Below are 26,254 nucleotides of genomic sequence, written 5' to 3'. Positions count from 1 at the left end.
GCCAGCCGGCAACTTCGGCGTCTGATTATGCGTATCCGATATACAGACTATACGCGTTTTGCGCCGTGCCGACATACGTAGGTAGGTTCATGCACACATGTGCTAGTTAGCAGTAGTAGCAGTAGTCGTAGTGATCGTGGTAGGTAGTGAGTTATCGTGTGATCGATCAGGTACACGCCAACCAAACAGCAAAACAATGCCCAACTTCCCACGATCCAAGCTAACCCCAGCACACCCACACAAAAACTTCCAGTCATCATGCACTGCAAAGAGCCGTGGGAAAGAAGGTTTGGTGGAGTTAGTCCAGCAATCGCTATCACGCGGTTACGTCATTCCCCATCCATTTCACGTTCGAGGGCTTGGGCCAGCCTCGCCCATTTCCCAAACTCTCCGTACCGCGTACCGCGTACCGCGTACCGCAAAGAGACAGCACAGCATTTGCTTTTTCTCATTATTCGCCGGCGGTGATCAACAAATGCCCCGGCCCTCTAGGGTCCTTAGTTCCCTCTAGTGATGCGACAGAAAGATAGACAGGTACATCCGCAGCACGACATCGCCTCATCCCCGGTTTTTCCACGTCGCCCGGTCGCCGCACCTCGGCTCGCTTGAGTGCGGTGTTGTGCATTTCTTGCCACCGCCACCCGTTTCGCGCAACCGATCTTGCAATGGCGAGTTCAGCCGCAATTCTTGGATCTGCGGTGGTTGGGAGATGCATGTGGGAGTGGTTGGGCGGACAGAAAAACAGGTTGTTGGGGAATGTTGGTAATGCCGATGCTGGATTGCGATGGCGATGCGCGTGGGGATTAAGCTAGTACCGAAATGACGTGCCACGTGATGGATGGCTTGGGTAGGTTTGATGGGTGATGGGAGGCAGGTGCGATGTCGAGTCCAGCAATTTCATCTAAGGGGTTATCACGATATTGCAGAACGGAAGTTTGGTTCAGGCTTCACAGCCTTTTTTTTGTTGGTTTTAGAGTACATTTTTATCGCGAAACAAGACTATGCAAAAACCAAAACTCCTTCGCTACAATTGAAGGGGTATCTTGACAATGACAAGCCTACTTAACGCCCTTATCAAAAGAAACCCAAGCCAACGTCGCCTCCGCGCCTCACTATGCCTAGGTGCTCCTCTCCTCCCCATGGACAGGGTAGTTGTCAACCTAGATTTAGCCATCGAGGACGACCTCAGCGGTCTCCTCGTCGTCGTCATCCAGGTTCATGTCGTCGTCTGACACCATCCAAGTGCTATCAGAGTCCTCACCCAGGTCGACGACTGACGTATCACCACCCGCGGACGCAACGTTGCTGTCCAGGCTATCCCTCCTGTTGCCGTGGACAGCGTAGTTCGCATCGTCGTCGTCCAGGATGATGGGGGATCGGGAGCTGCTACCGCTGGGGACATTCCGTCCCGAGTGATGTGATCTGGAAGCCGGGGCCGGGGCCTCGAATGCGACGACTGGTCCGTCATCTAGGACGGCGTCTGTGCCCTGGATAAGCGCGTAGTCCCAGTCATTCGCCAGTCTTGAAGACCACTCTTTGTGTGCCCAGCGAGCGATTTTGCCCTGGATCTCATAGCGAACCTGCTCCGAATGGAACTCTGACTCGAACTGTTCAGGAAACCAGCGCTTGAGCTCAAGGTCGCAGGTCTCCAGCCCTGCCAGATGACGGCGCGTGATTGCATCCATGGAAATCTGACACATTTTGTATACAAATGGTCCGCATGCACCTCCATCTTCTTTGAACCTGTTGTTGGTGTTTTGATCGGGACTGTTCCATTGTGGGAGGTACTTCCAATCCTCTGGGTCTTCATCAAGAATATGGAGCATTCCCATAGACACATCCCGGCCTAAGTCTTGATAGAATCCCAGTCTGACGAACAGCGAATCAATATAATAGCATTTCTTGGAAATCCGATCCAGAATGGCGAGAGACCAGTGTAATCCACTGTGGCCATCGTTTTCGACACCGCCGATGCCATCGTTGATGACGATGAAGATCCAATTCTTGTCAGCGTAACGTAACCTATACTGTTCGTATTCCGCAGTATATCCTGACATTTGGGCGAAGTAGCAAATCTGGGCCACGGTGGAGTTGGCGATGCCGATTTTGTGAGCGTCGCCGTTGTACTCGCGGCGAAGCACTTCAAGAGCCATGTCTAGACTCTCGTCACGCATCCATACTTCCGCACCATATATCCGACTGTTGGTAGCGCCAATATAGTTGAAGGAGTCGTTATGAAGGGTCACATCACCCAGCTCAAGGAACACTCCTCCGTTGTGGGTAGGCTGACCAAAGAAGACCGAGGCGAAAGCAGTATGTCGGGCAGGATGAGGAAGTTGCACCCAATGTGTAAGAGCGGGTAGCGGATCCACCTCCTTGTGTGGTAGCTCAGGGATGTCAAATGTCTTTGTAACGTCAGTGAAGTGCCCACTAAAGACAGGTTTCTGGTGACTGTTTACCTGAGATAATGCAAATTCCCAGTGATTTGTTTCTTGCTCCCATTCGGTGGTAGTATTCACATCGACGCTATAGCGGCGCTTCAACAGAGGGGGTCTTGTTTGCCTTGTGGGCAGATTCTCACGTTGAACACCGCGAGAAGAGATGATGAATATCTTGGCCGCTTGATATTTTATCAACCCACGTGTCTTCGAGAAGATGTTGCGTTGCATCTTTCGCTTAGCGAGTGATTCGGAGATGTCTGTAAAAGAGACCGCTCGATCAGGCGGCATGACCGTGTTGGATTTCGGTGGGGGCGGTGGAACACCTAATTCAGTCCACCAATCTGACGATACCGATGAACTTGGAGACTGGGGTTCTTCGTCCATGGAAGGCGTGTGTGGCGGTGTGACTGGCGGCGTCGTGGACATTTTGCCGGCGTGGTCTTGATTTGAGCGCGGGGAAGGAGGGCGGTTGTTGTCGACGTGCTCTTCCTCCGGTGACTGCATAGAGTCAGGCGCATTGTCCTGAGATTGTGAAGCCATAGTTTCATCGCTGTGTGGCGGCGAGGATACCAGACCTTGCGTCTCGGTCTGTGGTGTGACGCCGACCGCAGGTGAACCTATGCTTGAATGAGAGTTGGCATCGCCGTCAGATGCAGTCACGACATTCGAACAAAGAGGTTCCGGCTCGGCTGGTGATGAGGATCTGACAGTTTCTCCCCGTACTGTGGATGATGAGTCTGTCAGTGTGTCCGCCTCGTCTGATGCGGTAGGCGCGGCCTGCGCGACAACCTGGGCAGGCGCGCGCTCTTCAGAAATTTCGTCTGACATCGCAACGGCGCCGCAACGTTGTTTCCTGATTGGAATGCTACGATTTGGCGATGGGGAGTGTGTGCGCTTGAAAGTGGTGGGGATTCGCGTAATGGGGGCGTTTGCGAAGGCCTGCGAATTGACAAACACTGCTGGCTCAGGCGCTAAAGCGGTGGTGGATGCGCTTGATGGCGAGTTTGCTGCAGTTGAATCCAAAGGCGAGTGTAAGTCTGTGTCGGTCGTGTGCGGATTGCGAGTTGCGGGCTGACAAAAAGGCGTAGTTACTGGGGTGGTGTCGTGGTCGAGCGTCGCAGTAGAAGAACTCGAGGAACGGCGCGAGCGGCGCTGCGTCATAAGGCCACAGCAGAAAAGGTCCATGGAAGGTGAATGTGGGTCGGTGCGCTCTTAAACACTGTTTGCTCCAGCGCAAAGAGCGTGATTGTTTCACAGCACGGATTCAGGGATGCCAGGGCATTCAGATAAGGTGAAGTCAGCGGTGAACAGAAGAAGGGGTCCTGAACTCAAATGAATACCATGCGATATAGACATTTCCGTGTGTAGGGCACGTTCGTTCCATGGTTGCATGGGTTCAGGTGTGGGTCGTCCAAAGAATATGGGAGAACAGCCCACATATATCTTGCAATTAACTACAAGGCCTTTGTGAATGGTCAGTATTACCGACAAGCGACGGCTCGTCCAGTTAACAGCCAGCAATGAACAATGCTGCGAGAGTCCGATTCGTAGCCAGCAGCAGACCTTCTTCATTATACTTGTGGGATTCACCCAAAAGGACTCCAGGTCGCAGAAGCCTGGCCATTCCAGACGCGCCGAATCAGTGAAAGTGTGGGCATTGCGTATCGTTCCTAGAGTCCGGTCTGCGATGGTGAAAGCCGTAACCTTGAGCACTGTGTCAGCCTTCATTTCATAGATGCACAAAAGGGGTTCGTAACTGATATATATATTCACAGAGGAAAAGGCGGTTTTGATATATGTACACGAAGTTTCAACACTCACGTTTTGAAGAGAAAGAAGAAGTAGCAAGGAAAAACACGATCTGGTGTTGGTATATGGAACTAATGAAAACGGCAAACGAAAAAAAGACAAAGAGATCATGAGATGCTGACGGTGAATCGATCCTGCGCCCACACGCTTGTCCCCTGACGTGCAAGAAACGCTGATAGCAAAATGCTCCGTAGTTAGCCCTTTTTGATGGCAAAATATGCAAAGTCGTGAGAACGCTCTTTCTCTCACAATGCTTGGTAGAAACTCCTTCGTGGTAAATCGCACAGACTTCTTAGCCTTGCACGGCTGAATAAAGCAGATACTCCCTTCTAACATGTCTCCGTGCGCGTCTGTCTCTATATCTCTGTACTGACTCGGTGTTCTATGGCGCGCCTCTGTTGGTGTGCCCATGGCGAATCCGGTCTCAAGTATGAGAGTCGCGGGGTCATTGCGCGTGGACCAAAGAGGAGACTGGGCATACTATGAGGGTAACGCCAAACGTTAACGCAAGCTCAAAGAAATGCGAGAGCTTTGCTTTGCTCACTCTCCGATACTTGTTCCCCTTAGTCGTCTCCCCAGGCTCACGCTGCGCCCGATGTCGGAAACACCACCGACTGAGTGTCTGTTGTTTGGGTTTCGAGCGACGCTCAATTGTGCTCTTGGTCGTAGTCCTCCCGTCAGGGTCTTCTCGTAGTTGGCTGGTGAGCCTTCACGGCCTAGATTGTGACCGTAGCGGCTTTGGTTATCCCGGAACAACAGACTATGCTCGTTGGAGGGCGTACTACTTGAAACACTAGGCCGGCGGAGACTGGCGGTGGTTTGAAGAGCGGGTGATGGCTGTAGATCAGGCATTGGTTCGCGGGAAGTGTATTGTCTGCCACCGGTGAACCGTTTTTGATCTGACTGACCACCGTGGCGGGCTCTAAAGTCGATTGAGGTCATCGCGCGGGAAGGCGCACGGAATATTGGATCTTCGTCTTCTTCATCTACGCTGTTGCGTGTCTGATGAAGACTGGTGCCTGCTCGTTGCATACGCGACGGGGTGTGTCTATCGTCGTAAGGTTCCTGGCTGCCACCTCTTTGGCTGCGGCCGGAGTCATCGATAAGCATGCTGGTTCTCCGAGCCTCGATGCGTGACATGGCTCTACTAGGACTGACACCAGATAATGTGTTGCTTTCGGGTTCGATGCTCTGTCGGATCGTTGGTGAATCGCCATTGATCTGTACACTCGGCCGACGTGATAGCGTGGCTGTGTTAGATCGGAAGGCTGGACTGGCAAGACCAGTCTTGGTGTCGCACAGAGCAATGCAGAGCTCGGTGAGACTGCGACAGAGGTTGTCGGCTTTGCGACGAACCTGGCGGTCTGAGACGACAGAGCCGTTGATGATGGAGCTAGCAGAATGGAGTGTGCCCTGCGGTCCTGCACTGCCGCTCATCTCTGCCAGCGCAAGTGCTTCGGTTGCGGTCGCTTCCAGGTTGCGGTAGACAGTTGGGGAGACGTACTGTCTAGCTTTACCGAGAGCTTCGCGCAACAGAGGATGAGTTTTGTTGTTGTTGGGGGTATGGGTGCCTACTGTCGACTCGGCAGGCGACAGATTCGACTTTCGCTGCTGATTTGGCGAAGAAGAGACTGTCGTAGCTGAGGTGTTGGCCGTCCGCGGGCGCTCAGCCGATGCTTGGTTTACAATGGCACCCGATGTCGAGGGGATCTTGCCGCCCATCTCGATCTTCCGTATCCTGGACTTGAGCTCGTCTAGCTCGTCCCATACAGACGCGGCCGGCCCTGTAGAGCCATGTGACTCGGTACCGTCGGCGCGCGAGCCAGCCTCAAAGGATGTCTCCACCTGCGGCGTGCGCGGCTCGTGTGACAGGTTCGACGGCCTGTAGGGGTGGACCGGGGTGCGACTGGGCGGGGTTTGATGTACCTCAGGCTGAGATCCTCGTCTCGTTGAGTTTGAGAACTGGGCTAGGAAGTCGCGCGGTGAGAGCTCAGAGTCGCGTCGTGTGGAGCTGAAGGAGGCTTTGTGGTTGAGGTCGCGGGTCCGTATGGCTTCGGGTGCAGGTGAGTTTGGCGACCGCTCGTATCTGGAGCTGGAGGGGGTGGGCAGGAGCGACGACCGGCGTATGCCGCTGGACCTGGCTTCGAGGGCAGCGCTGGAGGGTATCCTGCTGGTGGTTGGCGTGACTAAGCTCGACTGGACCTGGACGGGCGAGGGCGACTGCAGGGCCGAGGGGAGCGACTGCCGGTTGTTGACGCGGGCGACTCGTGACTGGGTCGTTAGCTGCCATTCATGCGCATACCGTAGCTCCATTGCTCACCTTCAATCGGTCGCGCGCTGTCGGGTTCTCTGGGCGCGGCGGCTTGGGCGCACTGTCGGCGGCGATGTTCAGGAACAGGTCCTCCTTCTCGCCGTCTGTTCCTGGCGTCGCGGGCGCAGGCGCTCCCCGTCCGCTATGCGCCGCGTGGTAGTCCTCCATGCGGCTGCGGGGGCCAGAGTCGTACTCGGACGACTCGTCGGTGGAGCTCGCCATTCGTCGCGGCGGGGGCCTCGCACTGCTGGTCGAGGCTCGTCGGGGGTGGGGTCGGGGGCGGGTGGCCGGGTCTGCTGCGCTTGTTTGTTGTGGTGGTCGCGGGGCTTCGCTGGGGGATGTTTGCGGGTGGGAGCTAGTGGGGGATACCAGGCCGGACTGGAGGAACTGCTGCTGCGCATAGGCAAAGTCGGCGGGGTTCTGCGAGCTGCGGCTGCGAGTGACGAGGGTGACGGGAGGGCCGCGCGAGTTGTCTATGCCATGGCCGCTGTGCGAGGCTGGGGGACGGCGGGCAGACGAGGCGCTGACAGACGGCAGGCGCAACAGCGTGGGCGGCTCCGGGGCCGTGTTGGTGCGGGCGTGGGTGGGCTTGCTCGGGGGCGTGCTCTGCGACAAAGAGTTGCGCCGCTGGGTGGTGTGGTGTTGTGGTGCTCCTCCAGACGATTTCCGAGAATGGGTCGGCATAGCTGCAGGCCTGCGCTGGCACACCAGACAGGGATGGCGGACAACGTTTCAGAATACTCAGCCCGTCATGGCTGCTTTTGCGACCCACAGTCCGCGCGCGAGCCGTTGAATATTGCCAATTCACTCTTCAAAGTTCAGAGGTTGATGCTGCGACGCTGGGGATCCCTAGCATCTTGACCTTGACCGTTTGCGTCTAGGGTCCCGGGCCACTCTGCACGAGATGTCACAGTCCTTTCTGGAACGAATGGCCGCCTTCGAAACCGTCTCTTAGCAACGGCATGATGTGCAGCGACTAGCCGTGCTCTGCCCTTAACCTATATCGCACCCTATATCGCACATCACTCGCTCGCCTCTCTCGACTACCAGCGTGTCAAAGACGCATCTACCCGACTAACTTTCCCTGTAAGCTGACCTTTACCTGCGCGATTATTACCTCGCCATTGTGCGTGTCTGGCCCAAAAAGCATGCTGGCTCTCATTTCGTCCGGTGAACGCACACCGCCGCTTGGCCCTTAGCAGGAACCGCTTCCAAGCTTCCCGAATCTCCCGTCGAGATAACAGATCACGATTGTGACTGCAAAAACATTGTGCTGACTGACTCTGTTCCTGCATTCGCCATCCTGGTCAACGGCAGGTTGTAAGCGAGTAGCAGCGACGGACGGGACTTTTACCCATGTCAGTCGCAGGTAAGATTCACCGGCGCCTGAGTCGTGAAAATTAAGGCCAGACACCCTCTCTCCTGTAGCAGACACTGTAATCTCGCGCGCAATACAAGGTTCGCTGGCTCAGATCCTATATCGATAGTGAAAGCTACATAGTTACAGACGGAATTGCGCGCTTCGCCTCGCTGATTGGCTGTTGCATTGTAAAGGGCAAAGTGTGTACATAGTAGACAGTGAACGTGCTGAGTTGGAGGGCCATGATCACGTGACCTCGGCGGTGGCTGAACCAAGCGCCGAGGGTCTGATGAAATCTTGCCCAGCAACATCATCACCACCACCAGTGCCAACCGCGATACCCAACCCTCATTGCATCGCGAACTGCCCTCGCGCCTACACCGACCATGTCCGTCGCAGCTTTGTCCAAGTCGCTGCCAAAGCCGAAATACTCGGGCGAAGAGGAGGAGCTCACCAACAGCACGCGCGTGCTAACCGCAGAGCAATATGAAGCGCAAGTAGTCGCGAAGAAGGGCCCGCCGCCCTACGGCCAAAGGCAGCACTGGAGGCCCCGCGCGCCTGAAGGTAAGCAAAACACGTATGGAGGGCACACGGGAGATGTACTGACATCATCTTTAGACTTTGGCGATGGAGGCGCATTTCCGGAAGTACTCGTCGCGCAGTACCCGCTCGACATGGGAAAGAAGGGCCAACCATCCACATCCAACGCGCTCGTGAGGAGAGTCGACGGCGAGGGCAAGACCAAGTACGACGAGATTGCGCGACGCGGACACGGCGATTCGAGGATTGTGCAGGCCAGCTTCAAGGACCTCATTCCTCTGCGCCAACAGGCAGACGCTGGCGAGCTGGACTTGTCGCGTCCTTCTGCGGAGGTTGTCCAAGCAACCAAGGAGAAGACTGAGCAGGCCCTCATGGCATTGGTTCAAGGGCAGACTGCCGCGCAACGGCCCAAGAACGTACAGGGCAGAAAGAACGACGAGCCGACTTTCGTCAGATATACACCTACGGCTCAGCATGGTCAAGCCCAGGGCCAGACGCGCATCATCAAGATCCAACAAAGACAGATCGATCCCATGGAGCCGCCCAAGTTCAAGCACAAGCGCATTCCTCGCGGACCACCTTCGCCTCCCCCACCCGTCCTCCACTCACCGCCGCGAAAGCTGACAGCCGAAGACCAAGAACTTTGGAAGATCCCACCCCCAATCAGTAACTGGAAGAATCCCAAGGGATACACAGTGCCACTAGACAAACGTCTAGCAGCCGATGGTCGGGGGTTGCAGGATATCACGATCAACGACAAGTTTGCTCAATTCGGCGAAGCGTTGCAGGCAGCCGACAGACATGCACGAGAGGAGGTCAAGCAGCGTGCGATCATGCAGCAAAGATTAGCGGAGAAGGAGAAGCTACAAAAGGAGGAGCACCTGCGAAACCTGGCGAAGGAGGCACGAGAACAGCGCGCCAACACCTCCCGAAGGCGATCACAGAGCGAATCGGACACTGATTCGGAAGAAGAGGCAGTGCGGAAGCGAATGGACGCTCGTAAGGAGAGGCGCGAGGATTTCCAGCGCGAACTCCGTCAGTCGCGGATGGGTACCGAGCGCAAGATCCAGATGCTGGCTCGGGAGCAGAATCGTGATATTTCTGAAAAGGTCGCACTCGGTCTGGCCAAGCCGACACAGAGCGGAGAGTCCATGTACGACTCGCGGCTGTTCAACCAGTCCAGCGGATTCAACGCTGGTTTCAACGAGGACAACCACTACGACAAGCCTCTCTTCGCAGCTCAGGATGCTATCAGCAGCATCTACCGCCCGAGTGTACAGCAGGATGACGGAGAAGACGAGGGGCAGACCTACGACCGGATCACCAAGTCGAGCAAGTTCGAAGTCCTTGGAAAGGCCAAGGAGGGTTTCAAGGGTGCGGATCTGCAAGAGGCCCGAGACGGACCAGTTCAATTTGAGAAGGATACTGACGATCCGTTCAATATCAACCAGATGATTGACGAGGTTCGTGGTGAGAAAGGCGAGAAGACTGGAGAGAAGCGTTACGGCATCCAGGAGCCGGAGGGCAGATCAGCCAAGCGCGCCAGGGTTGATGATGACAGTGATTGAACGTAATTTAGCATTATCAGGACATATTTGTTGGCGTTTGGGTCTTTTGCATAGCTCGAGTTGCTAGTGCAATACTGTAGCATTTTACTGCGATCAAAACGGTCATCATTGATCTGGCTCAATCTTCTTAATACAAAACTCATCACATGAAACTTAGGCGTCCATGGTCACAATAGCCTGCGCGATTGTGTTACCACACCGACAGACAGTCGTCATATATGCTTACTACCCGTCCCTCTTCCATTGGCCAAGTCCCAAGGATCCCAGTCTCGGAAGGCGCACCTTCGTCGGAAAGCCGCACCGACAACAGCTTCCGTCTGCGTCTACCATCGACGCCATACACACCTTCGCTCCACAGCCCCACCGTGCTATGTCGTACGAAAGTACAAGCCAACGGCGAACCCTGAAGTTATGCGCCTTGCGCTGGTGTGCTTGACTGGCCGACATGCTGCCGGCTGTCGGATCTCGATCGTATTGCTAACCGTTCGCTGCTTGCTAACATCTGAACTGTGTTTACTGCGCAGCACTTTAGGTCTAATCGCAATCGCATAGAGGGAAAGATAATACTGTCCTTTGATGAACTCAAGTGCAGCTTCAGAAACTCTTTATCAGAAACGTCATCATGCCGGAAGAAGAACAAGCTTCACAAGCTCACCACCCTTCCGCGGTATCGGATAGCCAGGATCACAAGTTCAATCCGAATTTCACTCAGGCGGTAATCAATGCGACGGGACCAAAAGCTACGCCCAGGGTCAGACAGCTCACAGCGGGATTGATACGGCATCTCCATGACTTTGCGAGGGAGAATGAACTCACAGTCGATGAGTGGATGACAGGAGTGGAGTTGGTACGTCGAGAGCGTTCTATTTTGAATATCCTGAGAATATAGCTCGACGTACTAATGATGGGCAGATGAATGCAGCAGGTCGCATGTCAGACGCCAAACGCAACGAAGGCCAACTGCTCTGCGACATTCTCGGCCTCGAATCGCTCGTCGACGAGATCACGTACAAGCTCGCCTCTACTGCCGCCGACGAACCCACCGCGACTGCGATTCTAGGCCCCTTCTACCGCCACGATGCCCCGAAGCTACCCATGGGTTCCTGCATCGTGTCCAAGGAGATAAATGAGCAAGGCGATCGGACATTGATGCACGGCACCGTCACGGACTTTAGAACCGGGCAGCCTATCGAGGGCGCAGTGGTGGACGTATGGCATACGGCGCCGAATGGCCTATACGAACAGCAAGATCCAGACCAGCCAGAGATGAATCTCAGAGGGAGATTCACGACGGGCAAGGACGGAAAGTATAGCTTTTATTGCTTGAGGCCGGTGCCCTATCCCATCCCGTTCGATGGGCCGGCAGGCAAGGTCTTGACAGCGCTGGATAGGCATCCAATGCGACCGGCGCATATACACTTCCTGGTATGTGAAGCCTATGACGAACGTGCAGCCTGATGTGCTAACTTATCTTAGCTCACAGCGCCAGGCTACAAACCTATTGTTACCCAGATCTTCGACCGAACGAGCAAGTACATCGACGACGATGCCGTTTTTGCGGTCAAGGATTCCCTTCTTGTAGATTTCAATCCTTTTGAGGGAGATCCGAAAGCAGACTTTGAGCTGCCGTACGATTTCAAGATGGCGAGCTTCGAGGATGCAAAGAAGCACTCCGTTGCAGGGACGACAGAAGAAAGCGCGTGATCGGTAGAGGCTCAATCTATCAAGGAACTTCAGCATCGTTGACGAGGTGTTTATCATTTGAAGCTCTAGTTGTCATGTTCTAATCACAGCTATCTGTTTCCGATATCATTCCGATGTTGAGCCGATCTCCCCGCACTGTACTACTCCGCTAACCGTCGCCAACCGAACCGCGGTTGTCATACGCCTTACGCGCGCCCTAGACAGATGCTAACATCATGTGAATGTTATGGTGTTTAGCGTCCATGTTCCGTGTTGTTCCTGCTCTTCTTCTGAATCTTGCTTACGTATCTGCCTCGAATTCGGAATCCTCGGCACAGCACACGGTAAGCTTGTTGGGACTATATCTTCGCAAGGGTTACAACACCAACACAACTAACAGACGTGGAATATAGAGGTGTTAGTTAGTCACTTGAAATTTGCAACACTCAAAAGGAGAAAGAGCTAGAGGTCAGCCCATCATGGCAGATAACAGCAAGATAACCCTCGGCCGCTACATGTGGGAGCGTATCCACCAAATTGGTGTCGACACAATCTTCGGTGTACCCGGCGACTTCAACCTGCAATTCCTGGACTCCATCTACCTTACCCCAGGATTGACCTTTGTCACCAACCAAAACGAACTGAACGCTGCATACGCCGCCGATGGATACGCCCGCATCAAGAACACGCCCGGATGTCTCGTGACCACGCATGGTGTGGGTGAACTTTCGGCTTTGAACGGCATCGCAGGTAGCATGAGTGAACACGTTAAAGTTGTCCATGTCGTTGGGCAAACTACGCGGGCGATGCAGAAGAACAACATGATGATCCACCACAGTATTGGAAATAAGCCGAATCACCAAATGTACAACAAGGCTAGCGAGGGACTGAGGTTCGCGGCTGCAGAGCTATGGGATGTTGTGGATGCGCCGAAGGAGATTGATAGGGTGCTACGGGAGTGTGTTATCAAGAGTGGGCCTGTCTACATCTTCTTGCCGCTGGATCTGAGTGCCGAGATGGTGGATGCTGGGTTATTGGAAACTCCGATTGATCTTGCGCCACATGTGGATGAGAAGGCTCGGGATGAAGCGGTCAAAGCTATCGTGGCCGCAATCGCCGAAGCCAAACAGCCAACCGTACTGGTAGACGCTCTCGTCCATCGCTTCAACGCTGTCCAGGAAGCTGCGCAGGTAGTGCGCAAACTCAACGTTCCTTTCTTCTCAGCAACAATGGGCAAGGGCATTGTCGATGAGACAGAAGAGAACTTCGTCGGGGTATGGAATGGCGAAGTCAGTTCTCCGGGCGTCAAAGAAGCAGCAAAACAGGCAGACTTGGTAGTGACTCTGGGGTACATACCTGCTGACACGAACTCGGCTGGCTTCTCAAGACCGTTGGACGAGACTAACACCATCCACATCAACCCACACGACGTTGTTGTAAGTCTCTCGTATATCTTATCTGACGTCTATTACTGACATACTTCCTAGGTCAAAGGCAAATCCTACCCCAACACGCCCATCAAACCCCTCCTCGCAGCTCTAACCACAGCCCTACCAACAACCCCCCAACACAAAATCCCCAAACCACAACTCCCACCACCCCGAACACCCCTCGACGCAAAATCATCGCACCTAACACAATCCCAACTCTGGCCCGCCATCCAATCCTTCATCCGCCCGGGCGACGCTCTCGTCAGCGAAACCGGAACCTCGAATTTCGGTCTGTGCGACATTGATTTCCCAGCAGACATCAGACTCATTACGCAGATCTACTATGGCAGTATCGGGTTTGCTACTGCTGCGACGCTAGGTGTGGATATAGCGCGGAGGGAGCTCGACAAGAAAGGAGAGGGACGGACTATTCTCATGACGGGAGATGGAAGCATGGCTTTGACGATTCAGGAGATTGGGACGATGATCAAGGCGAAGTGTAAGGCGATTGTTTTTGTGATTAATAATGAGGGGTATACGGTTGAGAGGTTGATTTGGGGGGCGAGGCAACGTAAGTCTTTTCTCTTTTTCTCCCCTTCTTCTTTATACGCGGACAACAACGAACTAACCACCAACGCCTACAGCATACAACGACATCGTTCCCCACAACTACTCGCACCTCCTGCCCCTCTACCGCCACCCAGACCCCTCATCTTCTTTCCACCGCGCAACCACCTTATCAGAACTCTCCGCCATCCTAGAGAAACCACAGCTGCAACACCCGCAGAACGTCCAGCTTGTGGAGCTTGTCCTGGATAAAATGGATACGAGTTGGAAGTTGGGGACTGCGCTTGCGTGGAGGAGCGAGGAGCACAAGGAGTATCTTACTAGAGAGGGGTTTGTGGATACGTATGGGGGGTGGGGGTTGGACGGGAAGGCTGGGGGGAGTGTCAAGTGGAGTTAGTTGAGGGACCGAGATGGCGTAGAGTGGGCGAAGTAGCTGCTTGTACATGATTTTCAACAGTATGAATCGATTTCCGAGTATATCGCATTCCTTGGTTAAGCTAGGCCATGATCATCCAGTCTCACGCCATTCTCTCCTCTCCCAACTCTCGTCTTTAGCTGTCCATCGTTTCCTCTTTCCCACCACCTTTTTCGTATCTAAGCGAACACCCCCAATAAACAAAACCACACAACAATCAACTCGTATATCATAACAGGCTGCTTCTCCCACCCATACATGACAGCCGCAAACCCCAATCTCAGCGGAATGGTCGAAGCCATCATGCGACGATTACCCTGGAAGGTAAAGATGAGTTGGTACCAGCCTACTGCTACTGCGCCGAGGCCTTTTATTGCTCTCGTTAGTCCGGGGTTGAAGGCACTGAGGGATGATATTCGACTCACCGATCGATTGTAGCGTTTTGTCTGGACCTTCCATACCAGTGATTGCAGAGTACTCTTCTGGGTTGATGAAGGGGTAGACGCCGAGGGCTATGTTGACGATGGAGTGGAGGATGAGGAGGAGGCGCGCCATGCGCGAGATGGGTGACATTTTGGCGGGTATGAACGTAGTCAACGGTGTCGAAGATGCTTAAAGAGATGGTATGATTGATGTTTGGGATGTTGCAGCGAAGGATGCAGCTTTCCAAGGCATTGGCACCAACCCCGCTAAGGCAAGGCGTGCCGTTTTTAGCGCCCACGTGGGCGCGAGTGTCTCCTGGTCTGCGAAGTCTTGGATTTTGATCCACTTCCATCATTGTTTACGATCCGCTGTCCACATACAGGATTGGTGTCTACGGTCGTGCGCGCATGAAAGAAAAGACAATGCAGGTACAACTGACGTGCGGCCAACATGCGCCTAAACACCGAATCCAGGGTTGCCGAAACTACTACCAGCAGCCCACCCATCAAGATCGTAAAACCACTCCGGACTCCTTCCAAAGTGAAAACCATCCCCCGAATCGATGGGTAACCCCTGCATATACGCATTGATATCGATATCCAACCCCATGTTCACATCTCCCAGATCGCTGTCCAGCATACTCAGTCCGTCCATTGTGCCGTCGAAACAAGGGAAATCTGTACTATTACTGCAGCCGCTCTGGGGGCCGGTACCAGTGGGAAGATGCTTCCCGGTAACATCGTCAGCGCCCTCGCCTCGACCATGCTCTCTCCCAGCGAAGCTGCTGCTGGAGGGACTGAGGTCGATGTCTTCGCCGTGCTCTTCACGGTATACTGCTGCCAGTATCTGACTCATTTCTTTGGTGGATGACTTTGCTGCTTCGAGCACAGCTGCTTCAGAGTCGGTGCCGGCTATCAAAGCGTCGATGCGTGCTAGTGCGCAGTTAATGAAGACGACACCTTTTGCGTTTGTTTCGCCATTTTGGATGCGGGCTACTGCTGTGTGTCGGGATGATTCCAGGACTTGACGTAGGGCGTGGTACTGTGGCGGTAAGGATGCCAACCCTGTAGATGAAGATGTTGTAGTTGGACGTGTAGATACAAGAGGAGCGAATAGCGCCAATTCTTCTTGTCTTTCATTAATCTGAGCGTTGAGTTCGTAGTATACGGTTGACATGGCGTAGAGGAAGAACGACTTGAAGAACCCCACGCATCGATGCGTCATGCGCGTCCAGTCGTCCTCTTCTCCTGGTCCCAGCTCAGTTGCTGGCGTGTAGATTGCTAGTGAAGTATCGAGACATATCTTCCGGGAGTAATGATAGCGTGGGTTCTCGCTTGCTTTGGAAAAGTAGGGGCGGTGGAGGCAGAGGACGAAGCGTCGGACTAGGGTGTCGGACATCTTGATCTGGAACGGCGTGATATTTTGTCCCGCAGCTAATGCTGATTTGAACAACATTGTTTTCTCACGACAAACGCTGATGAGCTTGGTGCCGATTCGCAGGACATCGTCGTATGATAGATCGAAGCGCAGGTTGTTGATTACCCTAATGATCTCGAGGCGTGTGGGAAGGGTCTGTGTAAAAGCAATCTGTATGCTGCTGTCTGTGAATACGGTTGCTGGCTTCACATCGAGTGGCGTGTCTATGCCGTTTCCCATATCTTCGTCGTTGATGTTGGAGGGTGGCTTCGTGTCGTAGTCGTTCACCGAGATCATAGGCGGCATGCCCATATCTAAGCTGCTTTGCGCAGTGATTTCCAGAACAGTCGCCCAAAGTCTGCGTCGCATCTCGCCATGATAGACACTGATCTTTGGGAAGTGAGATGGGTCGCGATGTAAGCCGAGATGCATCGCCGTCCGCAACATAGTACCTGCAGGTATCCATATATGGTCACCATCGATGCCACATACTTGACGTGCAATCAGAATCAATATCTGTATCTGCAGTCCTATCATGTTGAGCCGCGACTTTGCATGAGGTGCACACTGCCATTCCGCTGCAGCTTGGATCCACTTCGCAGCTGAGACGCGAAGCTTGGCTTGGTCGGGTCCGGTGTAGAACGGCACGGCAATTGCGCATACCAGCAGAAACTTATGAATAATGGACGGCTTGGCAGGCGTGGTGCCGAGCCAATATGCATCGTAGACTCTTCTGAAGGAAGGCACATGTAGTACGCGAAACACACCTTCGAATGTACGGAGATAGCAGTCGACTAGTGCGTCGCTGATTTCTTTTGGAGGGATGCACGCCTGCAGTTCTGGAGAGATGGAAGGCTGCGACATGCGAGAGGCCTTGATGATGCGAGCCATTCGCTTGACTTCTGAGACAGTAGCATACAGCTCAGTCGATTTGTTCCTATAGGCTACCATTAAAATTACTGTCTCTAGAGAAAGACTGGAATAATGACATACACCTCTTTCCTGTTTGTATTGTGGTTCGTTGTAGTGTTTGTATCACCGAGAGCGTCATACTGTTACCCGTCAGTTAAATTCGTTTCGAACAGACAAACCCCGACAAGGAAACCTTCGCTACAATCACTTACAGGATCGATAGCGTTCATCCAATGACTCTGACCATAGTACTTTGCCTTTACAAACTGGGCGCTTGTGTCACTTGCACTTTCCCGTCCCGGCGACGTACTAGTCCTTGGGTCATCGTTCAGAGTAGCCCTCGCCAGTCGTTCTTCCAAACCCTGAATCCTATCCAACAAGCTGTTGATGATAGAAGCTTGCGCAGAGTCCGAGTGCGAGTCCAAGCCAAAAGCCGGTCTACCGGAGGGCAGAGGCTTCGGCTGGCCATCACATTCTCCAAGAAGCCCAGGTGCCACATAACGATTGACGATTGCATCAAACTGGCTGGAAATCTCGGGCGTTGGAGGAGAAGACCGAGCCGGATTTCGGTCGTGGTCGTTGTTGCGACCCGTAGAGGCATCGTCCTCGGGTGACCTTTGGGTTTCTGACCGAATCCCTGGACGTGGAGGTCTAAACGTGCATGTCGCTGATTTGATCCTAGTGCATGCACCACAAGGTTTTCCTCGGTCGCATTTCACCTTGCGCATGCGACATTCGACGCACGATAGTGCTGGTCTTCGTCGACGTTTCGCTGGTCCGTTGCCATCTGTGTCTGCGGACTGGATGGTAGGTTGCTCAACCATTTTGGCTCGCAAACACAAAAGAATTGGTCGCAGTTATCTTGACTGCGTAGTAAGAGTCGTATACAGCATTCGAAGATTCTACATGGTTGCTGGTAGATGCACAGGCAACCGTCGGTGTTCTGTGGAGCGGCTCGGTGCTCGGTCATTTCGGTCATCTCTGAAATCCGCGGCAGGGGCGTTGGCCAGTCGCTGACGCCTGCTCCTTCTGTCGCTCGTCGCAACGACATCATCCTCAGGGCGAAGGATTCCAGTTCGCATTAGCCTGGGGACGACGTGCTTACACAGTCGTGTGTACTGACAGAGCGATAGAGTGTATGGCTGTGCCTCGTGACATACCTCCGTTTTGAGTAGCGCCCCAACCTCCGCCAGCTGAGTCCCATGCACATCAACCACAAACGGTGCGCACAGCCTGACGCGATCATCAATACTCAACCCCAAGATGGGACTAGGTAAACCTTGAACCGCATCAAGTCCGAATTAGAGAACGATATTGACTAATTAGAGAATGTACATTGTCTCAAGAGTTCTTGCAATGGTCTGTATTCAAGTACATCTGCTCATACCCTACAGGCACAAAGCGCCCCGAAATGCACCAACAAGCTACCTAGGCAATTCTGCCTGACGATGATCATACTAGGCCCTCAAATCTTTCACTTCACGATACGCTGTGACGTACAAAAATCTGCGCAATCCTTACACACTTTCCGCGTCAACACAGCTATAAGATGAGGCATCAGCTGCAGCACCACCCTGATACACCGATACAAGCGGGTAAAGGCAGAGATCCCTCGACAGCACTATTCCATTGACAGGTTGCGTTCCAACTGCCGGTAGGGTGTCTGGAGCTGTACCATTTTCGACCCAAGCGACAAGTTGCTGCAGCGCATTATTGACGGGTGCAGGACCAGGGCCACCTGCGCAATGGTGAAGGCCTGGCGCAAGGAACAACCTGTAGTACTCATCCACATCGGCATCCAGCGCGGCTACACGGTCATAGTACTGTGTTGACCCACCCGAAGGAATTAGGTCATCTGCGATGCCGTGCCAGGTGAGCAACTTCCCTCCTGCCTCCTTGAAGTCTGAGAGATCCGCGTCGTTGGTGTTGATGATCGAATCCCACTGCTGCTGGCCGGCGTACAAGTAGTCCGGTAGACGCTCCGCGGTGATTACAGACCAGTCAAAGGTAGCGTTTTTCTCGACAAAAAGCTGGAACCACTGTGCGCCGAGTAGCCAGGCAGCGGTGGTGAGGCAGGTACCTGAGGCTTGACAATCCGTGTCGGTCGTTGCCTGGAGGGGTGCATCGAACGCGTATCCTGAGTAGATCTTCTTTCCCCGTCTGTCGGAGACACCATACCATGTAGCGTTGGCTACCGTTGCTGTTGCGTTGGAGATGACATTCGAGCTGCTATTGCCGCAGTTGGCGGGCTGACCGACCACGGTGAATGGGTCGAAAGAACACAACTCCGGGATGGATATGATCGAGTCTTTGACGCCGTCCAGTTCATCGCAAGCGGCGATTGCGGCGGCCCCTATCGCTTCAAACTCGCAATTGGGCGGGTATTCGCCGAGCGTGTTCATTACAGCTTGAGCATGGAACAAGCTGGCCAAGAGTGGGATGATGTTCAGTGCGGGTGCTGCAGCGATAATACCGTCAAACGCTTCAGGGTAACGTTGAGCCAGCATCATGCCTTGTCTACCACCCTGGGAACACCCAGTCCAGCTATGTCGGTTGTTAGCCACTGTTCGTCCCAGACATATGATGAAGCGTTGACTGAGTAAGATCGCAACCTCAGGGTCATACATACTAAGAGTAAGCGGGAGCTTTCTGATAGAAGCTTTCTGTAACCATCTTCCCGAATATAGAGAGCTCGTTCAAAGTCACAGAACCAAAGTTCTGCAAAGCAACCACATCGACATTACCCGGAGACTTGAGCGCCCAAGGAAGAGCGGAGACTTCGGTTGCATTGTGGCCACCGTCAGTGGAAGCCGCTGCATATCCCTGAATAATGGCCGGGAGTAGACTCTGATCGAAAACACCAGCGCGCCAGCCGCCGCCTCCCACACCATTGAAGCGTCCGTTCCACTGCTCTGGCAGCCATATCTGGAGGTTGACTGTGTCGTTCTGACCTGGATGGGTGTAGGCCATCTCTACACGGCAGTAGGAGATGTTGTACGATGAGACTCCAAGAAGCGGCACAAGTTGTTCGGCTGGGATGGGCGAGCCTTCTGGTGTCCATTGTGTCTTGGGCTCTGCAGTGAACTTCGTGATTGCTGTGCCATTGAGGTAGGGCTGTGTAAGGCTTGAACAAGCCAAACCGTGCGCTGTTCGGGCTGTTAGAAACAGAGATCATATCGAATGGATCGGACTCAACATACCTAAAGCCGAATACATCTTGTTCGAGAAAAGACACGGTTCGTGCGAGATAGGGATTTGAGGTTGAAACAGGCGGTGACTCGCTCTAAGGTGTACAGCAGAATGGTGCCTGCGACAACATTACTTATATACGACATGTTTTGTTAGCTGCAATGGGAGGCGGTTCGTCAACGCCCTGCCAATTCCACTATGATGGCAATGGCGGCATAGCCGACCTCGCGAGATGGTAGTTCATCAGGGCAAACGAAAACGAATAAAGCGCGATGCGATCGCTAGTAAACCTGCCTTGTCCTTCTGGAGCACAACTACTTCGGCAAGGCGGATGTTAACCTTCCGGTGCAGGTCCGGTAAACGAGAACGAGTACCTCTCTGATCGGCATCCTTAGCGTCAACCTACCAAATTAGTGTTCCTTTTGGCACCAGGCACCAACAAGTCTCGCCCCCGCATCACGTCCAAGCCATGTCGTTCTCGTTTACAAAACCCCCCAGGCGGATGAGAACTTACCACATCTAAAGCGGAACGAATATGCGAGTGCCGAGATTGAGCGCGAATGGCAGTGAAACGATACCATAGGAAGTCACGGGCTGGATGCGACACGTGCAAGCGACGGCGCGTCAAATGCGACGAAGCCACACCCAAATGCGGAGCTTGTGCTCTACGAGAAGAACAATGCACCTACCCAACACAGAATGTTTCGACTGGGTCTAGAAGGAAAGCGAAGACGGCGTTGACGACGGCATCATCATCCTCGTCATCATCATCACCACGATCACCTATACCAACCAAACCCGGCTGGTATTCCCTCTACGATGCCTACAGCGGCCCATCCTCCCGCCTAGCCACCTACAATGCGACCCGAACGCTCGAAATGCGGCTCATGCACCAATGGACCACAACCACGTATCTCACCTCCGTGCACCGCAACGCGACTATCTTCCGCGACTACGCCGTAACCAAAGCGCTCCAACACACCTACCTACTCGACATACTCCTCGCCTTCACCTCCCTACACAGCGCCAGTCTCGCCTCCTCCTCCACCGCATCCCACGACCACGTCGCCGCCGCACTGCACTACCAGAACAGAAGTATATCCGAGCTCAACGAGCAGGTGTCGCTGTCTTGTATTTCGAAAGAGAGTCTCGATCCTGTTTGCCTCATGACTGCTCTCCATGCTGTTGTTGCGCTGATCGCGAGTCTGATTCCGGCCACGCCGGGCGAGACGTTGGAATCTGTGTCGAAGGTACTAATGCGTGTGCGGAGGTATACGATGGGTATGAAGGAGATTGTGGAGGAGCATAGTGTGTGGGCTAATAGCGGGGAGTTGAAGCAGATACTTGGAAGTCCGGTTGTTGAGTTGGTGGGAGAAGAGGGCAGGGCGTTCACGGCGGAGAAGCTGCGTGCGTTGACTGATGCTATACTTGCGAATATGGATCTTGATGATGCGGCGACGCCGTTCTTTCGTGGTACCCTGGAGAAACTGGAGAAGGCGTATATGGATAGTGATGGGCATTCGGTTGTCCCTTGGTTGGGTACCGTGGAGCCGGAGTTCTTTCATAAGGCGGATATGGGGCAGGTGCCGGCTCTGGTTATATTAGCGGTTTGGGGTGCGATTAATTGTATTTTGGAGGATATGTGGTGGATGCAGTATTCTGGGAGGAGGATTGTGGAGGAGCTGGCTTGCCAGCTCGAGGGCTGTGATAGCGGGTGGAACGAGATTCTTGATTGGTGTTACCAACAGGTTGGGTTGATGGCAGAGATCAGTGATCGTGTTCGAGGAAACAGTGGAGGTGGGCCTGGATCGGGTTATGTCGTTCTCTTTGGAGAGCATGCATGAATGGCATCGTAAGCGAAACAGTCCATGTCGTACTCGTTTACTCATTCTCGTTCACGCAAGGCGCTGGGGTTTGATTGCGGTGAAGAGACGTGGAGGGATTGGCGTGAGCCTGCAAGACTAGTGTGTAAACCCATGTGGTACCTACAAAGGTACTGGGGAGATTCAGGTAACTAGCTCTACGTTAGCATCTAAGCCCGATTGCAGCACCATCTCTTCCACATCCCCTACACCAACACCTCGCTAAATGCCACGACAACTACTCATACATCGCACACCCACTGACACCATCTACATGTCCTTTGTCAAATCGTAAATCTTCTGAATCTCTTTAAGCTCGCCCTCATGGTCGAACTTGAGATCCTTCAACAACCCGTCTCCGAATCCAAAGACCCAGCCGTGCACGACAGGGAACTCGTTCTCAGCCCAACACTGCTGCACAGCCGCCGTCTTGACCACATTCCGGCACTGCTCGTACACATTCAGCTCAACAAGCTTATCGTACTTCTCCTCCTCTGTGCCGCCGTTGGCCATAACATCGTCGAGCTCCTTCTGGTGCAGTCTGTAGACGTCGCGGATGTTTCGGAGCCAGGGGTTCAGCAGACCCATGTCCTTTGGTGTCATGGCGGCCTTGACACCACCGCAGCCGTAGTGGCCGCACACGACAATGTGCTTAACTTTGAGGTGGCGGACCGCGTAGTTGACGACGGACATGACGTTGAGGTCGATGTTGTTGACGAGGTTGGCAATGTTGCGGTGGATGAACATCTCGCCTGGCTCGAGACCGGTGATGGCTTCGGCGGGGATGCGGGAGTCGGAGCAACCTGTAGACATTGGGTTAGCAAGTTCTAGGTGGTGGGTGTGATAATGGAGTAGTGTTATAGGGCAATCGAGTCATTCCATATGCAACTCACCAATCCATAGATACTCGGGTGCTTGTCCTGCACTCAGATCCTTGAAGAAGCCTGGGTTTTTGTTCCTCATCTCATCGGCCCATTTCTTGTTGTTTTCAAAGATGCGGTCATGGCTCTGCTGGAGGTACTTCCGCACCTCCTTTGGCTCTTCCTTTCCAGTCATTCTGGGCCAGGAGAAGTTTCGTTTGGCGGTAGTTGTCTGTGACTTGGATGCTTGCAAGAGCGATGCTGCCCGTACAGTATGACAGGTACGCAGGGAAGTCTGATGGAGTAGAGAAGATATCGGAGAAGAAGTATGCAGTAGCGGTGTTGAGCTTGATAAGAGACGAGAGGCGGGAGCGAAGGACTGCCCCGCTGCAACTAGCTCTCGGAGAGCGTGGGGTAACCGGTGCGGCATGACAGGACAAGAAAAAACGACGCGCAAAGGCAAAACGCCAATCCCAGTGCTGCGGGCAGTTTCGGTTTTAGAAGGGAGGGGACGCGACGCTGAAATGCTCGAATTATTTTGCTTCTGCTGCGCGCCGATTGGGCGCTCTGACGTCAAAGGATTGGCTAAGGATCTTTGGACCCCTGTTGTCGATCAGCGGGCGATGGGTCTAGCAACCAGATCTGGGTGAAACCATCGAGACGGTGCAGCCTCACCATATCGCTGCGAAACAACCCAAGCATTATCGGCACGTCGAATCCGTTAGCTGGCACAACGTATTCGCCAGCTGCACAAACAATATGGCTCTTAATGACGCCAAGAGGACCATCCTATCGCGCCATGCCGACCGTCTATTGAGCTCAAGGGCTTGGCCCAAGACGATCTGTCCTTCCGAAATTGCCCGCGCACTGTCAACAGAGGAGCTGTGTGCATTGGACGCGTCAGAGTGGAGAGACACCATGGATGATGTACGAAAGATGGTGTGGGAAAAGAGAGAGGCTGGGGAAGTCGAAGTAATGCAGAAGGGCGCAGTAGTGGACGTGGAGAGTTTGGCGGATCTCAGAGGGCCGATAAGAGTGAGGAATGTGAATGGATGATATAACACCGTATGGCTGGATACTCTTGCTGACGATAGCATGTATAGTTGCGATACAATACGAAAACTGATTAGTCGTTCCAATTGACCCGATGTGCTGACCTTGAAGAGCCGCACCCCACGAACTCTGACAAACTCCAATATATGCATGCATCCAAACCTTCTCAAGTTCTCAGACTCAGGTATCAGGATGCTTGGCGCCACTCGCATCTAGTCCCTGCCACTTCTCTTCGTCCCACCCCATGCTGGGATCTGTTGCATTCCCGGCTTTGCCCTCTTCTGTCAGATTCTTGATATCGCTCCAATACTCCAGCTTCTTACACTCGTTATCCGCGGCTTCAATAGCCTTGAGCAAATTGTTGATTCTGCGTTCCTCGGCGTCGCCTTCAGGCTTGTGATCCTTCTTGTGTTGTTCGCGGTGGTCTTTGGCGGCCTCGAAGCGGTCCATAAGTGTGGAGAGGAGTTGGCGGCGCGAATTCTGGAAGATGAGCATCGACATGATGGACGGTATCTGCACTTGTTAGCTATGTTTGCATGGGAATACAACATACATACCTGTTCTGGGAGGTAGTGCAGCTCCTCCCCTCCATCGTCGATGAACTTATGTATGTAGATGATCTTCTCGCGGTCAATGGCAGCTGCCTTGAGTTTTCTCATCAATGTCGCAATATCCCTAATCTCCTCGTCTAGACTCGTCTGTGCGCTGTCGTCCAATAGACCGCTGCCAGTGCCAAAGGTGGCTGATCTAGCCAGTGTCGTGCCGATGCTGAATGTCTCGCCAAACATGCGCTCCTTCGCATTCTTCTTGGTCTTGGGTGGCAGCCTCTGCTTGACCCGCCTCCGTAGCCAGCGTCGCCGCCGAACGAAGCTGTGGAACCACGGGTGGTTGCCATGCCACGCTGAGCCCTTGAAGAGCAGGCTGTATTGCCAACCCTCTTCATCGACATCCAGACTCATGTCGACATACCAGCTCTTCCAGTCCCATACCCAACTTGGGTCCGGGACTTGTGCATTTGTGATGTTGACTGCTGAAGGCTTGAACTTGGCATCCTGCCACGGCGCAGGGTCGATTCGCAGGTTCCATAGCGCTTTGGACGAGAAGAGGGGAATGCCGAAGACGAACCAACCGCGTTGGTTCTCGTAGAGGATATCTATGTGCGAGTCCGATGTGGTTGACCGCTGTTCGGGTTGTGTAGCCGAGGTCGGTGTGTAGTCGCCGTCGGTGTGGTCGACGAGGTGTATTTGTTGGTCCGCCATGCTACAAGCGTGGTGTAGGTGTCAAGGAGAGTAAGAGGCAAACGCCGTTGCTATCGTGGATACATGAGGTCGCTGTGTTAGGCAGGCACGGCACGCTGCGCGGTAGTCGCTCAGGCAGTCGCTCGAGGCTGGCTTGTTGTGGTGAACGGTTTAAGGGGCGCGCACAGCAGGCAGCACGCTGGGAAGGCACGATCGAGGTGTGACGGCGATGCGACGAAGATGAATACTATAATGACATTATGATTAACATGTGGAAGCGAAAGCAACGAGTGTATGCAATGTGGATCCGGCTTGTCGCGCTCGGTAGAGTCCTAGTTTGGTGATCTGGTTCGCACGGCACTGAAAAGCCCGTGCTGCAGCTGTCTGCCATTACGTCACACATGCGCTTGTTTGAAAGACGCCTTCCAAGGTTCCCCTCCCTCGCACAACTCTCATTCTACATCTCCAATTCGAATCTCACATACCTTGATCTTGCTTCAAGTCCAATCAATACCACCTCGCAAAAACCCCATTACATCAACATGTCTCGTCGTTTCGCTACATACGGTGGTCTCGCTGCTGTTGGTGGTGTCACCTACTACCTCTACAGCGCTGGAGGCGACCCGAAGCTTGCCGAGAGGAAGGCTGAACGTACGTCGTGGAGGTATTCAACTTTCAAAATATCTTGACTAACATGTATAGATGACGCTGCGACTGCCGCACGCAAGCTGAGAGGCGACTACCCTGGCCAGGACAAGGAAGCCAAGAAGGCCGGCCAGGAGGGTTACGAGGCAGTACGCGCCAGCGCACAGCAATACGTATGTCCAATGCGACTTGATTTACTTTTAACAGTATGCTGACCACTGCTAGGCCGACCAAGCTAAGGCGGAAGCGAAGAGGGCAGAGCAGAAGTTCGATGCCTACAGCGCCGATGCGAAGAAGCAGTACGAGGAGGCCAAGGTCCGCGCTGAGCGCGAGATGCACGAGGCAGGCAAGCAGGTCAACGCGGCCGCTAACAAGTTCGATGCCGTCGTCGAGGAGAAGGCCGCGAAGACTCAATCATGGCTCGGTGGACTGTTTGGCGGAAAGTAAGCTCTACACTTAGAGGACTAATAATGTAATGATAATGCGACAAGACGAGCTGGAGCTTGTTATTGAAGATCTTGCATGAGCATTG

The 26,254-nt window shown here is 53.7% G+C and overlaps 11 protein-coding genes across 11 annotated transcripts; 4 read left to right on the top strand and 7 right to left on the bottom strand.

The window, feature by feature from the left end:
• Positions 1 to 1,166: 1,166 nt before the first annotated feature.
• Positions 1,167 to 3,106, bottom strand: J4E88_000156 (uncharacterized protein; the record flags this gene model as incomplete). Its single annotated transcript, XM_049393836.1, has 2 exons — positions 1,167 to 3,063; positions 3,102 to 3,106. 2 exons carry the CDS (start codon positions 3,104 to 3,106, stop codon positions 1,167 to 1,169), a joined length of 1,902 nt encoding a protein of 633 aa, XP_049259665.1.
• Positions 3,107 to 4,790: 1,684 nt separating this feature from the next.
• Positions 4,791 to 6,783, bottom strand: J4E88_000155 (uncharacterized protein; the record flags this gene model as incomplete). Its single annotated transcript, XM_049393835.1, has 2 exons — positions 4,791 to 6,521; positions 6,571 to 6,783. The coding sequence occupies 2 exons, from the start codon at positions 6,781 to 6,783 to the stop codon at positions 4,791 to 4,793; spliced, it is 1,944 nt and encodes a 647-aa protein (XP_049259664.1).
• A 1,524-nt stretch (positions 6,784 to 8,307) lies between these two features.
• On the top strand, positions 8,308 to 10,029 carry PRP45 (mRNA splicing protein; the record flags this gene model as incomplete). The annotated part of the gene is made up of 2 exons (XM_049393834.1): positions 8,308 to 8,485; positions 8,540 to 10,029. The coding sequence occupies 2 exons, from the start codon at positions 8,308 to 8,310 to the stop codon at positions 10,027 to 10,029; spliced, it is 1,668 nt and encodes a 555-aa protein (XP_049259663.1).
• A 622-nt stretch (positions 10,030 to 10,651) lies between these two features.
• Positions 10,652 to 11,733, top strand: J4E88_000153 (uncharacterized protein; the record flags this gene model as incomplete). The annotated part of the gene is made up of 3 exons (XM_049393833.1): positions 10,652 to 10,876; positions 10,942 to 11,454; positions 11,506 to 11,733. 3 exons carry the CDS (start codon positions 10,652 to 10,654, stop codon positions 11,731 to 11,733), a joined length of 966 nt encoding a protein of 321 aa, XP_049259662.1.
• Positions 11,734 to 12,191: 458 nt separating this feature from the next.
• Positions 12,192 to 14,106, top strand: J4E88_000152 (uncharacterized protein; the record flags this gene model as incomplete). The annotated part of the gene is made up of 3 exons (XM_049393832.1): positions 12,192 to 13,148; positions 13,200 to 13,641; positions 13,787 to 14,106. 3 exons carry the CDS (start codon positions 12,192 to 12,194, stop codon positions 14,104 to 14,106), a joined length of 1,719 nt encoding a protein of 572 aa, XP_049259661.1.
• Positions 14,107 to 14,303: 197 nt separating this feature from the next.
• On the bottom strand, positions 14,304 to 14,697 carry J4E88_000151 (uncharacterized protein; the record flags this gene model as incomplete). The annotated part of the gene is made up of 2 exons (XM_049393831.1): positions 14,304 to 14,491; positions 14,550 to 14,697. The coding sequence occupies 2 exons, from the start codon at positions 14,695 to 14,697 to the stop codon at positions 14,304 to 14,306; spliced, it is 336 nt and encodes a 111-aa protein (XP_049259660.1).
• A 306-nt stretch (positions 14,698 to 15,003) lies between these two features.
• On the bottom strand, positions 15,004 to 16,537 carry J4E88_000150 (uncharacterized protein; the record flags this gene model as incomplete). The annotated part of the gene is made up of 2 exons (XM_049393830.1): positions 15,004 to 16,353; positions 16,532 to 16,537. 2 exons carry the CDS (start codon positions 16,535 to 16,537, stop codon positions 15,004 to 15,006), a joined length of 1,356 nt encoding a protein of 451 aa, XP_049259659.1.
• Positions 16,538 to 18,392: 1,855 nt separating this feature from the next.
• Positions 18,393 to 20,210, bottom strand: J4E88_000149 (uncharacterized protein; the record flags this gene model as incomplete). Its single annotated transcript, XM_049393829.1, has 3 exons — positions 18,393 to 19,419; positions 19,505 to 19,999; positions 20,206 to 20,210. 3 exons carry the CDS (start codon positions 20,208 to 20,210, stop codon positions 18,393 to 18,395), a joined length of 1,527 nt encoding a protein of 508 aa, XP_049259658.1.
• A 1,986-nt stretch (positions 20,211 to 22,196) lies between these two features.
• J4E88_000148 (uncharacterized protein) lies at positions 22,197 to 22,982 on the bottom strand (the record flags this gene model as incomplete). The annotated part of the gene is made up of 2 exons (XM_049393828.1): positions 22,197 to 22,729; positions 22,820 to 22,982. 2 exons carry the CDS (start codon positions 22,980 to 22,982, stop codon positions 22,197 to 22,199), a joined length of 696 nt encoding a protein of 231 aa, XP_049259657.1.
• A 1,037-nt stretch (positions 22,983 to 24,019) lies between these two features.
• J4E88_000147 (uncharacterized protein) lies at positions 24,020 to 25,098 on the bottom strand (the record flags this gene model as incomplete). The annotated part of the gene is made up of 2 exons (XM_049393827.1): positions 24,020 to 24,352; positions 24,397 to 25,098. 2 exons carry the CDS (start codon positions 25,096 to 25,098, stop codon positions 24,020 to 24,022), a joined length of 1,035 nt encoding a protein of 344 aa, XP_049259656.1.
• Positions 25,099 to 25,619: 521 nt separating this feature from the next.
• On the top strand, positions 25,620 to 26,169 carry J4E88_000146 (uncharacterized protein; the record flags this gene model as incomplete). Its single annotated transcript, XM_049393826.1, has 3 exons — positions 25,620 to 25,728; positions 25,780 to 25,895; positions 25,948 to 26,169. 3 exons carry the CDS (start codon positions 25,620 to 25,622, stop codon positions 26,167 to 26,169), a joined length of 447 nt encoding a protein of 148 aa, XP_049259655.1.
• Between the last annotated feature and the right edge of the window lie 85 nt (positions 26,170 to 26,254).

This window comes from Alternaria novae-zelandiae (assembly GCF_023758075.1).
Source record: "Alternaria novae-zelandiae strain BMP 2774 chromosome Unknown scaffold_1, whole genome shotgun sequence".
Lineage (NCBI taxonomy): Eukaryota > Fungi > Ascomycota > Dothideomycetes > Pleosporales > Pleosporaceae > Alternaria > Alternaria novae-zelandiae.
This window is presented reverse-complemented; position numbering and strand designations above follow the sequence as displayed.